The sequence below is a fragment of the Papaver somniferum genome, unplaced genomic scaffold (genome assembly GCF_003573695.1).
Source record: "Papaver somniferum cultivar HN1 unplaced genomic scaffold, ASM357369v1 unplaced-scaffold_21, whole genome shotgun sequence".
NCBI classification, from domain to species: domain Eukaryota; kingdom Viridiplantae; phylum Streptophyta; class Magnoliopsida; order Ranunculales; family Papaveraceae; genus Papaver; species Papaver somniferum.
In genome coordinates this window covers 2,404,250-2,419,234 of record NW_020631041.1, presented here as the reverse complement: position 1 = coordinate 2,419,234, position 14,985 = coordinate 2,404,250, and the positions used below count along the sequence as shown (strand labels likewise).

General features: G+C 36.9%; 1 protein-coding gene across 1 annotated transcript; it reads right to left on the bottom strand.

The window, feature by feature from the left end:
- Positions 1 to 8,150: 8,150 nt before the first annotated feature.
- Positions 8,151 to 14,182, bottom strand: LOC113339373 (histone deacetylase 6-like). The gene is made up of 2 exons (XM_026584661.1): positions 13,510 to 14,182; positions 8,151 to 8,716 (listed from the first exon to the last, which is right to left on the bottom strand). Exons 1-2 carry the CDS (start codon positions 14,180 to 14,182, stop codon positions 8,151 to 8,153), a joined length of 1,239 nt encoding a protein of 412 aa, XP_026440446.1.
- Positions 14,183 to 14,985: the final 803 nt, after the last annotated feature.

The following is a 14,985-nucleotide window of genomic DNA, read 5'->3' as shown; positions in this document are numbered from 1 at the left end:
ACTCTTATTTGGTCAATCCTCTCAAGATAACCCCCCTATGATTTACTCTCTACTTATAGATTATGCTTCAATTTCATCATCCTCTTTATCAGGTGTAGTATGTGATGGGGCAGTTTCTGATGAATTACCCATTTGGATCTGACAAAAAATATTATCACCACTACTTGGGATCTGTTGAGAGTTAATGTAATGTTCCAGCAATGTCATGCCCCATAGATTTATCGTCATGACACTGGATCGCATCTAAAACACCTAAAACATCCATGAGCCATTCTCTCTCCTCATGTTCCAGTAGTGTCATGCCCCAGAAGCTTTATTGTCATGACACTGGATCGCGTCTGTTTTAGTAGAAGTTGTATGGATAAGAATAGTCCACATGTAACTCTTCCCTTGGGTCTTATATTGACTAAGTGATGAAAGAGAATGTAACAAGATATTATTATCATCTTCTAAAGTTAATGAAAAACAGAGAGTGAGAAGAACTTATCAAGTTCCCACTTCTCCATTAACAAAATCACCATAAACATATCAAAAAATCACCCAAAAAGAATAACAATTGGTATCAGAGCCAAGATCGATTGAATCTGATCTTGGTAGTAGGAAAACAATCAAAACCCAATGAATCAAAAATCAAAATCAGCAAAAACAAATTTCTCAAAATCTAGATCCAAAAAAAAATAAATCAAAAACCCAATTTTTTAATCAATCTTAAATCAAATCAATGGAAACTTCTAGCAACTCAAATATATATATTCAACAACCATCAATCCCAATTTTTCATGGAGAAAATTATGATTTTGGTCCATCAAGATGAAGACCTTGTTCGTGTCACAAGATGTGTGGGAGATTGTACAAAATGGGTATGATGAAATTGAAGATACATCAACTCTAGATCAAGACCAAAAGAATACACTTAAGGAGAGTATGAAGAAGAATGCTAAAGCATCCATGTACATTCAACAAGGAGTTGGAGACACTATTCTACCAAGAGTAATTCATTTTCCTAAAGCTAAAGAAGCTAGGGATATTCTTCAAAAGGAGTATGGAGGAAACAAGAAGGTAAGAGAGTTGAAACTTCAATCATATAGAAGAGATTTTGAAAATCTACATATGAAAGATAATGAAACATTGAATGATTTTTCTTCTAGAGTTATTGAAATTATTAATCAAATATTGATGTGTGGTGAAAATATAGAACAAAAAAATTTTGTGAGAAGATCTTAAATTGCTTAACAGAAAAGTTTGAACCCATTGTGGCGGTTTTGGAAGCAACAAAAGATCTTTCTACATTGGAGTCACAAGACTTATGGGCTCAATTGAAAGTTTATGAAGCAAGAGTGTCGAGACACGCCGAGAAGTCGATTGATAGTGTATTTCAATCAAAGATGAATTTGGACTCAAAGAATTCAACAATGAAGAAGAATGAGTTTAAGGGTAATGCTTCATCTAACTACGAAGGAAAGGGTAAATGGAAGAAATGAGGAGCAAACTCGAACAACTACACAAAGAGTGATTCTTTACAAGCACCAGGATGCAATTTTTGCAGCAAATGGTCATTTGAAGAAGAATTGTTGGAACAAATGAATGCCCCAATGTCAACATTGCAAGAAGGTATGGACATTTGGAGAAGGATTGTAGGTACAAAGGAGAAGAACAAGCCGGTAAAGCCGAAGAGAAAGAAGAAAAACAAAATTTGTTTTATGCTTGTCAAAGTGATATGGAGACTTCCAAAAGAGAAGTGTGGTTTGTGGGTAGTGGTTGTACAACTCATATGTCTGGTGAGAAAAGCTTGTTTGTGGACATGGATACATCCGTAAGCTCTCTTGTGAAGATTGGTGATGGAAACATGGTTCAAGCTAACAGAAGAGGTAAAATTTGCGTGCAAACTATCAATGGAGAAAGATAAATTATAGATGTGTTATATGTTCCAGATTTGGCACAAAATTTGCTTAGTGTTGCGCAACTTGTGGAGATTGGGTATGCGGTTCATTTTGAAGATGGATATTGCATCATTTATGACAAGAAGCACAACAACAATATGCAAGTAATGAAGAGTATCAAGATGAAGAATAATAGAAGCTTCCCAATTGTGTTTGAAAAGGAGAAGAATGTTGCATTGAGTATGGAAACCATTGATGAAACATGGTTATGGCATAAAAGACTTGGGCATTTGAATTTCAATAGTCTCAAGGTACTTTCCAACAAGAACATGGTGCAAGGACTTCCACAACATATCAACCAAAAAGATGGAGTGTGTGAAGGTTGTACACTTGGAAAACAACATCGTCAACCATTCCCAAAAGGTGTAGCATGGAGAGCCAAAGAACTACTTGGTTTGGTACATACCGATGTGTGTGGACTAATGAAGACACCAACTCATGGAGGTAATAGATACTTTATCTTATTCATTGATGATTTTAGTCGTATGACTTGGGTGTACTTCATGAGGAAACAATCCGAAGTTTTTAGCATCTTCAAGAAGTTCAAGAGCCTTGTTGAAAAGCAAAATGGTCACTACATCAAAGTTTTGAGAAGTGATAGAGGCAAAGAATACAACAACAAAGAGTTTGATAAATTTTGTGAAGATGAAGGCTTGGAAAGGCAATTAACAGTGGGTTATACTCCTCAACAAAATGGTGTTTCCGAGAGAAAGAACCAAACCGTGTTGGAGATGGCGAAGTCCATTCTTCGTGAGAAGGGTATGCCTAAAGTGTTTTGGGACGAAGCCGTCAACACCGCCGTCTACTTGATGAATAGGTGTCCAACAAAAGCCGTATGGGATAAAACTCCGTTTGAAGCATGGAGTGGGAGAAAGCCATCGGTAAGACATCTCAAAGTTTTTGGTAGTGTGTGTTATTCTCAAATTCCAAAGGTGAAGAGAACAAAGTTTGATGAATCAAGTGAGAAGTGTATATTCATTGGCTATAGCCTCCAATTAAAAGGTTATAGGTTGTATAGCTTGAAGAGCAACACAATGATCACAAGCCGTGATGTTTTGTTCGATGAAGGATCTTCATGGAATTGGGAAGAAGGTAAAATTGAAAAGAGAACCGTTATTGTTGATGAAGACCAAGAGAATTCAGAAAAAAATGAAGTTGAAGAAGGTGAAGAAAATGAGGAAGAACTACCTCAAACACCACCAAATACAAGACAAGGAGCATCTCCAAGTATATCTCCAAGTACTAGTGCATCAACATCACCAACACCACCTCCAAAGAAGATGAGAAGGTTGAGTGAAGTGTATGAAAGATGTAACTTTTGTACGGTTGAACCGGAAAACTTTGAAGAAGTATCAAAAAAACCGTCTTCGATAAAAGCTATGGAAGAAGAAGTTTTGTAGGATTTGTCATAGAGAGAGAGTAGAGAGGATTGAAACGAAAACACAGAGAGACTACATTGTGTAAACTTACTTGGCAATTTCATTAATGTAACCGATGCCTTTATATAGGCTGCAATATACAAGATTTGTTCTACTGAACTCCACTAAATACTGCACGATGGCACAACCAACTCCTAGTTAATAGGCATTACAACCATGACTCGTAAACTCCTAAAGACTAGGACTAATAGTTACCTACTAAAAACTACTCGGTAAACAATAATAGATGGGTGCAGTACTTGCATACCATTAACCCACGACTAAGTCCTAAGACCCTGTCAGACTTTGTAGTTTGAGTTTATTAAAACTCCAACATCCTCCCTTAAACTCAAACTACAAACTGCAAAAGAACCTTCGAGAATCTGGTTGATATTTCTTGACTATCACTTCTGGCTTCAACCGAGCTTTAAACTCCACCTGAAAGACATACTGATACTGCGGATCAAACTATATGCCCCATAAAAACCGAATCTATCTCATAGATTCTGAATAGTATCCTAAGTCAATTTCAACACCTCGAATAACGACGAATACCTGGTTGAACTTGTTCACTGTTACATATGGCTGCAATCTGGGCTTCTAATTCTCTACCAAGAGACATACTGATACTGCTGATCAAACTGTATGCGCCTCACAAGCCTAACCTATTACATAGATCCTAAACAGTTTCTTAAACAAGCTTCAACACGCCGTCTTTCACCAACGACTCACAAAACTTTTGCAAGACAAACTTGAACACAATTGGATCTGCAGTACCGCATCAGACCGCTGCTGGGTCTGCGTTTAATCCATCTATCATGAACAAGAAAAGAAATAAAATTGATCATTACACACATGCGAGAAACCACAACTGAAATTTTCCACTTCGGTGTACAAAACTTCCACAAAAGATCAGATATACTTATAGTGTCTGCTGCGGAACATCACCACCCTGTGAAGGAGACCCGTAAACACCTTCTTGCTACTTCTCCGTACTTTCCAAGAGGATATTCATTCAACTGAATACATCTTCATATTACCGTCAGCACCATGAACCAAATAAATAAATAAATAAATATATATATATATAATTCGCAATCCCATGAATACGGTCACACCAATTAATTTGAACATCATCGTATGCATAACAACAACTTTGTTTTCTCACTTCTAAATCCGTAAGCAAAGAACTCCAACCAAAAATTTCAAAACACTCACAACTGTCCGACTTGCTCAACTGCTTTACGTTAGGATTCATTAATGAAGTCTGAAACTCCATATCAACGGAATTTTACTTAGCATTCCCACGATGCATCTGGTAGAATGCTTAACAGTCCAACTGGTTTCATCCATGGAGTATTAACTCCATAACAGAGATTTGCTAACCTCCCGGCCATCCCTTGATACTTCCGTACCCAAATTCATCGTCAACAAGCAAGAGCTGCGGCTCTTTCTTTCTGCTTGTTCCGTGACTACTTGAAACCAAACATCCTACTATCCGTAGGAATTTCATCCAACGATCTTCCAAGCATGTGTCTCACCAGAACTTCTTTGAGGAGAAACTTCAAACAATCAAACGCAATATCTGCCTATAGGATAACAATCAACAACAGAAAACATGCAAGCCTTTCTCTCTCGGACTTTTCATCAAACACTGTCGAGAAACGTTATAAATAGTTTCCACTATACGGTGTTCTTGCAACTGAACATTCATTAACAAGTTTTAAAACAAACCCATGAGCAGATCTTTGCAAACCAAGGATTTCTCCACAAAAATAACAAGTTTAATTACAAAACTAAACCTTCTACTAACAACACCATCAAGGGACGTGATGAACGTTAGAAATGAAAATAAAGGATTACTGAATATGACATTTGAACCAAACCCTTCACAGTACGTAACAACAGTACCTTCAGATATTTCCATGGATGTTCTCCTGACTTTGATTTCTTCCTACATCAAAGCAGAATGCAGCTTCATTTCGCGAGTCTGATTTCTCTTACTCTTTTCTCTCAAGTTTTCTACCTCCCTTTCACTCTAACAACTCTCCCTCTACCCTAGCTCTGATACCAAATTTAGTATTTGGCATAGAGAGAGAGTAGAGAGGATTGAAATGAAAACACAGAGAGACTACATTGTGTAAACTTACTTGGCAATTTCATTAATGTAACCGATGCCTTTATATAGGCTGCAATATACAAGATTTTTTCTAATGAACTCCACTAAATGTTGCACGATGGCACAACCAACTCCTAGTTAATAGGCATTACAACCATGACTCGTAAACTCCTAAAGACTAGGACTAATAGTTACCTACTAAAAACTACTCGGTAAGCAATAATAGATGGGTGCAGTACTTGCACACCATTAACCCACGACTAAGTCCTAAGACCCTGTCAGACTTTGTAGTTTGAGTTTAATTAAAACTCAAACAGTTTTTGTCATTGACGAGAACGATACATGGTAGAAGGTAGCAAGGCCAAGTGACAAAAAAAGTTATTGGTGTGAAATGGATCTACAAGGTGAAGTACAATGCGGATGGATCGGTTCAAAGGAACAAAGCAAGGTTAGTGGCAAAGGGATACTCACAACAACCCGACATCGACTACAATGAGACTTTTGCACCGGTTGCTCGTCTTGACACCATTAGAGCCGTGATTGCTATGGCTTCCCAAAAAGGTTGGTTACTTTATCAACTTCATATGAGTATAATGTTGCGATTTTTTAGAATCTCTATACACACATTTTTTCGTTGGCATGATGCAATAGACAACATCACTTGCATTTAGATGGAATGGTACTTTTGTGAGATTTTTAATTGTTATTGGGTTTGTTTCCTCTATCTTATTTTCCTATTTTTTTTATTGCTTGGATAACATGGCAAGGTAAACCTTGTTGTAGCTTGGGAAGGTTCCATTGAGTGCTATATTCATGAATAAAATGCGACATATGAAACTGCAGAGAACAAACTTCTAATACCCGACAGAATATTCCATATGCAGCATAGGCAAAATTCCATATGGAATATTGCTTTACACTTTGTAGACCTTGTAAAGTACCCCAGATCCATATACCAGATGTCTTGAAATATTCTTTTAGTAGGTCTTTGTTATAGGAAAAACAGGATGAAAACATATGATTCAGTAACTCCAGTTAGAATATTACTGAAGCTTAACCTGTTTCTGGTTTTCTCATAAGAATCGGATTTTGTATGTAAGCTAAGGTTGTGATGCTGTCCTTCGTTACCATGGTGAAACTCTATTCGCGTGCTTCTAGCTTAATAGGTGATGATGGTTTTAAAGAAGAGTATTCATTCTTTTAGACTCTTTAAGATTTTTGTTGTGAACTTTTTTATCTTTCTCTATTTCCCATATTAAAAGACCTCCAGTTTTTAGTGTGACATGATTTAAACTTGCTTCTCCTTGCAGGTGTAATTTCGAATTCTGCTATACATGCGGAGCAGAGTGGAAAAACAAGAAAGCAACCTGCAATTGTCCATTATGGAATGAAGATAATATGTTGTATATATGTGAATGGGATGATGAAGAGGATGAAGAAGAGTGGGACTCCGAAGATGATGAATGCGCCTAGAAGGTTTTTTGGATGATTTATTTGGCACACTTGGATTTATTTAGTTACATGTATGTGGATCATATGATAACTTTAACTTGGATAACATGGCAAGGTTAAAAAGATGGGGATTTTTAAAGCCTAATCCACCAAGTCGTTTTGGAAGGCAAAGAGAATTTCAAGATGTAAAGTAGTTTACATTTTGAGTTTGCTTTGCACCACCAGTACTGTCGCTGGATTTGATTCAGAAGTTGTATAGTGGATTGTGGCATAATGAAATTGTTCCATTGAATTCAGAACAGACTGAATTTGAGTTGACCTCCCTGTTTGGTTTAGTAGTTTACCTTGCCATCCTTGCAGCTAATGTGTTTTATGTGTGATTTTGTTTTGAGTACTTTGACTGTATATATTGAGGAACATTCTGGTGAAAGTTTTGCTTGTTCTTGATATCTTACTGACATGCATCTTTTACCGTCCTTACTGCTGCATATGAGTATAAACTGAGTATAAACTTACAAAATGTAAGAACGGCCGAGTCAGTAATATCAATGTTCCAATTAGTTAGAAACTCTACACAGTTTTGTCATTGGCATGGTTCATTAGACATGGTCATGCGATACAACATTTGCACTTACACGGAATTAGACTTTTGTCAGATTTTTTATTGTCATTTGGTTTGTTATTTCCCTATTCTTTTCTTGTTTCATGTAATTATAACTGTCCTAATTCAATTTACTATTTTCAGATGAACAGGTACTGTAGAAGAAAGCTCTATTTACAAGAATCACCACAACAATACGATCGTTGCAACTCTTAAGACCGACCTTCAAGAAAGAGTCTTGATTGAGCAATGGTCCCTGAAGTTTTCTCTCGAATGAAGAAGTTTACAGTATTTTAGAGGTTCAAAATACTGCTAACTGAAGCTGCAAAACCACCGAGATGCTTCCTTACAGTATTCTACGATGTCGACAACTTAAACAATTGACTCAAGTTCTGTCTCTTTTCTTTTTTACCTTTGTAGTGTGTGCAAATTTACCTTTGTTAAATGTAGATTCGGTATGTCACAAGGCACTTGAATTACACATAGCTAAAATAAGGTTCAAATTTAAGCTGTGCAAGATTCTAATTGTCAAACAATATACATAATGAATTACTGTTGATACTTATAGGAATAGGAGACAAGATCTTTATATGCTTCTTTATATTTTGATCCATGAATCCTCACCTTTCATCCATATCTTCCTCTTCCTCCGCTGGGGGTTCAGTTGTGTGTGGTCTCTCCTGAAACTGTACACTTGGAGCATGCACCATCTTCGTCAGTCGCTCCAACAGAGAGTTCCTTAATTTTTCCAAATCTTCAGCCGAATTTTTATTCTCCATTCTGCTTGTTTCGAAATGGAGAATATTGTCTGGACCAAAGTACTCCATGTATTTGTTGCCAGCAGGCAGATTATTATCAAGCTTCTCATCAGCTCCTACTGCAATTGCTGTCTCGTAGCACCAACAACGTGCGACATTACGTATGGTATAGCCTCCACCACCTAAGACCATCAAAGGCACGTTGAAGGACCTAAGATATCTTAGACAATCCGCATGACCCTTAATAGACAAGTTGAAACAACCTAATCTATCACCAGATAATGAATCTGCGCCACATTGAAGAACAACTGCTTCTGGCTGATAAACTTGCACGACTTTCCCAATAATAGGCCGAAACAAACCTTTAAAGCTCTCATTGTCAATACCATCATCGAGAGGTACATTGAGTGCATAATTCTTTCCAGTACCTTTGTTGGTTAAACTTCAACATAGAAGTCACTAACAAGCTGGTTAGGACAAGATTAGGAAATTGATGTAATCCTAAGGGAATTAGAAGTCATCTAGTTCTAAGAAAAGGAAAGACATGTAATAAGGTAATAGGACTAGGAAAAGGAATTCATAGTTCTATATATATATGATCACCAAAGTTGTGGTTGATCATATGAGCAAGATTAGAGCTTGTGTTTAGGTTTGAGAGATTTTCTAAACATCAATAAAGAGAGATGTCTTTATATAAGCTAAGTTTCATCTTGCAGTTGTCATTAATTGGTATCAGAGCTACAAGTTTTTGTGCACAGACGAGAAAAGTGATCTTGTCAAACACCAAGTTATGGTACCAAACGAAACCACCATTGTGGGTGCAAAACAGTTCACGCCACCATCAATACAAGTTCCAATCCTCAACGCCACAAACTACACAGTATGGACCATGAGAATGAAGGTACTGATGAAAATCTACAAAGTTTGGGAAACAATTGATCCTGGTACATTGGACCCAGACAAAAACAATGTTGCCATTGGATTACTCTTTCAAGCAATACCAGAATGTCTTGTTCTATAAGTTGGTGAACAGGAAACTTCAAAGAAAATTTGGGATGCAATAAAGGCACGTAATCTCGGAGTTGATAGAGTTAAAGAATCCCGTCTGCAAACCTTAATGTCTGAATTTGAAAGAATGAAGATAAAAGACACTGATACTATTGACAGCTTTGCAGGAAAGCTATCAAAGATAGCCTCAAAAGCTGCATCACTTGGACAATCCATTGATGAAGATAAACCGGTAAAGAAGTTTCTCAATAGTTTACCAAGATCCAAGTATATTCATATCATAGCTTCTCTCGAACAAGTCTTAGATTTAAAGAAGACTAGCTATGAAGATATAATTGGAAGATTGAAAGCATATGAAGAGAGAATACTTGATGAAAAAAACAATGGAGAAACTCAAGGAAAACTCTTATACACAAACTCTTACCAACAAAACCCTGCGACAAGAGGAAGAGGTCATGGAAGAGGTGGTATAGGAAACAGAGGCCGAGGAAGGGGAGGAAGGTTTAACTCACAAGATATAACAACAAGTCAGAATGATCAAAACCAAGGGAAAGAAAATAAGGATAGATCAAACATTATTTGTTACAGATGTGATAAACCAGGACACTTCTCCTCTGTATGCCTAGAAAGAATACAAAAGATGGAAGAAGCAAACAAGAATGAAACAAGGGAAGAAGATACAACTCTTTTCATGCACGAAGTTGTATTCTTAAACGAAGGGAAACTAATACCAAAGAACTACGAATCAAAGGATGGAGAAGAAGGAATCTGGTATTTAGATAATGGAGCCAGCAATCACATGACTGGTAAGAGACACTACTTTTCTGAACTCCATGAGAAAATCAAAGGACAAGTGAAGTTTGGGGATGGATCTTCTGTAGAAATTGAAGGGAAAGGATCAATTCTATTTCAGAGCAAGACCGGAGAACAGAAGCTTGTCACAAACATCTACTTCATCCCAAACTTACAAAGCAACATTCTAAGTTTAGGACAAGCTACAGAAGTTGGATGTGATGTTAGAATGCGACAAGATTATCTAACAGTTCATGACCCAAGTGGAAAACTTTTAGTTAGAGTCTCACGCTCACAGAATAGACTCTACAAGATAAGTCTCATGATTGGAAGGTCATTGTGTCTGAATATGAGAGTGGAAGATCATACATGGAAGTGCCACGCAAGGTTAGGACACATAAGCTTTAGAACTTTAAAGACAATGTTTCAGAACAAGATGGTTCGAGGACTACCACAGATAAATGATGAAGCAAAAATCTGTGAATCATGTTTAGTTGGGAAACAAACTCGTCAAGGTTTCCCAAAAGCAACAACATTCAGAGCCTCAAAGCCATTAGAGCTTCTTCATGCTGATTTATGTGGTCCTATTACACCACAAACCCTTGCAAATAAAAAATACATATTTTTTATTATAGATGACTTCTCAAGATATATGTGGTCTATTCTTATGAAAGAAAAGAGTGAAGCATTTGACAGATTCAAAGCTTTCAGAAATCTGATAAAAAAAGAGTTAAAAGAGGAGGTCAAAATGCTTAGAACTGATAGAGGAGGAGAGTTCACTTCCGTAGAGTTCAACAAGTTCTGTGAGTCAAATGGAATCAAAAGGCAACTCACATCACCAAATACACCACAACAAAACGGAGTGGTGGAGAGGAGAAACAGGACTCTAATGGAGATGACAAGAAGTTCTTTAAAGGCTATGCAGGTACCTAATTATCTATGGGGAGAAGCTGTACGACACTCCACATACCTGGTAAAATGGATACCTACGAAAGCTCTGAAAGACATGACTCCATATGAAAGTTTGCGAAAGAGAAAACCAAACATAGATCATTTAAGAGTGTTTGGTTGCAAAGCATACGCAAAAGTTGATTCTGCAACTCTTAAGAAACTGGATGATCGATCTCAGACACTTGTGCATCTAGGAATTGAGCCTGGATCCAAAGCTTACAGATTATTCAATCCAACAACGAAAAGAGTGATAGTGAGTCGAGATGTGGTATTCGATGAAAAAGCAAACTGGTACTGGAAAGAAACTAATGATGGACCAAGTAGGGATCCGGGAATGTTTCAGATGAGATGGGGTCAAGTAATTGATGAAGGAGAAGGACCCATAATCATCAATACCAATGGAAACAATGATGTTAATCAAGAAGAAAAAGAGAATAATGAAAAAACTGAGAATAACGAAGAAGTAGAAGAAGAAGAAGAAGAAGAAGAGATCGATGAAATAACTCAACCCATTCCACTGCGAAAATCAACAAGACAGATACAAAATCCACAGTACCTGGAGGATTATGTTCTTCAAGCTGCAGAAGAATGTGAGATTATGCTACTTTCTGTTAATGATGAATCAAGGAATTTTCAGGAAGCAAAAGTCTCGACTAAATGGACACAAGCATGTAGAGAAGAAATTATTTCAATCAACAGAAACAAGACTTGGTTTTTAGTTGATAAGCCAGGTGGGGCAAAAGTGATTGGTCTTAAGTGGATCTTCAAAATAAAACGGAATGATGATGGTACTGTCAACAAATATAAGCAAGACTTGTAGCTAAGGGATACGTTCAAGAATCAGGCATAGACTTTGATGAATCTTTCGCACTAGTTGCTAGACTAGAGGCAATTCGTCTCTTAATAGCAGAAGAAGCATCAAAATCATGGGAAATTCACCACTTAGACGTTAAGGCAGCATTCTTACATGGTGAATTGCGAGAAGATGTGTATGTTGAACAACCAGAAGGTTTTGAAGTAAAAGGACAAGAGCATAAGGTTTATAAGTTATCAAAAGCTCTATATGGTCTAAGACAAGCTCCTCGAGCCTGGAATACAAAGTTAGATCAAATCTTAAGAGAAATAAGATTTGTTAAGTGCTCTAAATAAACATCAGTATACAGAAGAGAAGAAAAGGGAACGCTTCTTGTGATTACAGTCTATGTAGATGATCTATTTTTGACAGACAACTCCCTTAAGGTGATCCACGAGTTCAAGAGAGAAATGTCATCAAAGTTTGAGATGTCAGACCTCGGAAAACTCACTTATTACCTTGGCATAGAAGTCCATCAAGGAGTAGATGGGATTCAGATTAAACAAGAATCTTATGCAAGGAGAATTCTGAAAGAAGCAGGACTTGAAACTTGTAATCCAACTAAGATACCAATGGAGTTTGGACTTAAAGTTTCAAAGGCAAAAGAAGAAGCTGAGATTGATCCAACGAGTTATAGAAGAAATGTTGGATGCCTTATATACTTGTTACACACAAGACCAGACTTGGCTTTCTCTGTGGGAGTAGCAATCCGTTATATGCAGAGTCCACGCAAGTCTCATGGTGATGTAATAAAGCAGATATTGAGATATCTAAGAGGAACAATCAGCTGTGGATTGAAGTATGGTCGAGGAGGATCAAAAGGAATTGTTGGGTATAGTGACAGCAGTCATAATATTGACCAAGATGATGGAAAAAGTACAACTGGTCATATATTTTATCTAGGAGAAGCACCTATTACATGGTGTTCACAGAAGCAAGACACTGTAGCCTTCTCATCCTGTGAAGCTGAGTTTATGGCTGCAACAGAAGCAGCTAAACAATCAATATGGCTTCAAGAACTGTTGGGTGAAATCAAAGGAAGAGAACCTGAAAAAGTTCTCATCAAGATTGATAATAAGTCTGCAATTGCACTCACTAAAAATCCAGTGTTTCATGGGAAGACGAAACACATTCACAAAAGGTATCATTTCATACGAGAATGCATCGAGAAGGAGGTCATTAACGTAGAACACATACCGGGAACTGAGCAGAAAGCAGATATATTGACAAAGGCATTAGCTCGGATCAAGTTTGAAGAAATGAGACAACTGACTGGAGTACAAGATATATCACGGGTAAGGTTGAAGCTTAACGGGGAGAATGTTGGTTAAACTTCAACATAGAAGTCACTAACAAGCTGGTTAGGACAAGATTAGGAAATTGATATAATCCTAAGGGAATTAGAAGTCATCTAGTTCTAAGAAAAGGAAAGACATGTAATAAGATAATAGGACTAGGAAAAGGAATTCATAGTTCTATATATATATGATCACCAAAGTTGTGATTGATCGTATGAGCAAGATTAGAGCTTGTGTTTAGTTTTGAGAGATTTTCTAAACATCAATAAAGAGAATTGTCTTTATATAAGCTAAGTTTCATCTTACAGTTGCCATTAACCTTTACCAATGTCCTTAAGATGACCAGTCCATGGAAAATAGTTCCCGAATTTGTGAAACGAGACAGTCATGACTCTGTTTGTAGTGAGAAATGCCTCCTCCACTCCATCTCCATGGTGCACATCGATATCGACATACAAAACACGTTGATGATCCTTGAGCAATTCAAGAATTCCAAGAACGATATCATTAACATAACAAAACCCTGAGGCTTCACACTTTTTAGCATGATTCAAACCCCCAGCCCAATTCAAAGCTATATCAGCATCCCCTCTATTCAGTTTAGTAGCAGCACCAATAGAACCACCAGCAGAAGCTTGACAAAACTCAAACAAACCTTCAAAAACAGGACAATCCTCAGTACCAACATTAAACCTCTTATGATCAGATAAAGATTCCGGACTAACAGCAGACAAAAACTCAACGTAATCATCTGAATGGAACTTGGCAATATCTTTAGGTGTAGCTTCATATGGTTTACAGATTTCCATTGATTTATCAAGCTCATAACCAACTATTAAGCTGTGTGCCATACGAATTTTATGTGGTTTCATCGGATGACTTCGGCCGTAATAATAATCACCTATTGTTGGTTCATAAAAATACGAAATATTGCGTTTCTTGCCATCGGTTCCTGCAGTTTGCAGCGAATTCCCTGACTTATCTTCCTCCATTAATTTCTTTGTTGTCTCTTAGAAAAGCAGAAACTATAGAAATAGTGATGCTGGGTGTGGTATATATATATATATATATATATATATACAGATGCACCTTGATATTCTATTTTCTCTTCTATGTTAATTTAGGATTAATTTCCTATTCCTGGCAGGCTGCAAATTTACAAGTAGTTCCACTTTCAGTTGTAGTTCTGGAGCCTTCTGTACGCGTAAGAAAATAAAATACGAATGCTTTAGGACTCAAATTCATAAATTTTAGGGTTCATGTAAAGATAAGTCCAACTCGAGAATGGAATGTTGAATACAAATTTGACATTTATGCACAATATTTGAGACATAATAAGATTCTTCACGCACGGTAACATTGGTACTAGTATTTGACTGCCAAAGAATCTGTACCGCTGAGTAAATAACTGGTTGCATAATTTCTTTATGATAAACAAACTTTGATTTACTTGTCAAAAGAGATTGAAAATAAACATTGGTGTCATCGATAATTAATTCCAAGTTGAATTACCGTGGGGCATGAGTTGTAAACAACAAATACTTTCATGTGCAATATATAGGTCCTTATTTGGATAGAGACGTAACAATAAAGAAAACCCTAAATGGCAGTAGCCATGAATAAAGTGACCTACTCCCATGTTCAAGTATTCCATGGCGAAGTTTCTGACATCCCACACTGTAGCGGCTTTCCAAATCAAGTTCTATATCTAGCAAAAATGAAATTAATTACCATTTGACAAAAAATGCAAAAATAAAGAAGAAATTGGTACAATAAACAATCACTCATTCAAACT

Coding starts and splice junctions, on each gene's coding strand:
- LOC113339373 (XM_026584661.1), bottom strand. CDS start 14,182: ATGGAGGAAGATAAGTCAGGGAATTCGCTGCAAACTGCAGGAACCGAT. Junction 8,717..13,509: donor TCTTAAGGACATTGGTAAAG/GTTAATGGCAAC, acceptor TAACCAACAAAG/GTACTGGAAAGAATTATGCA.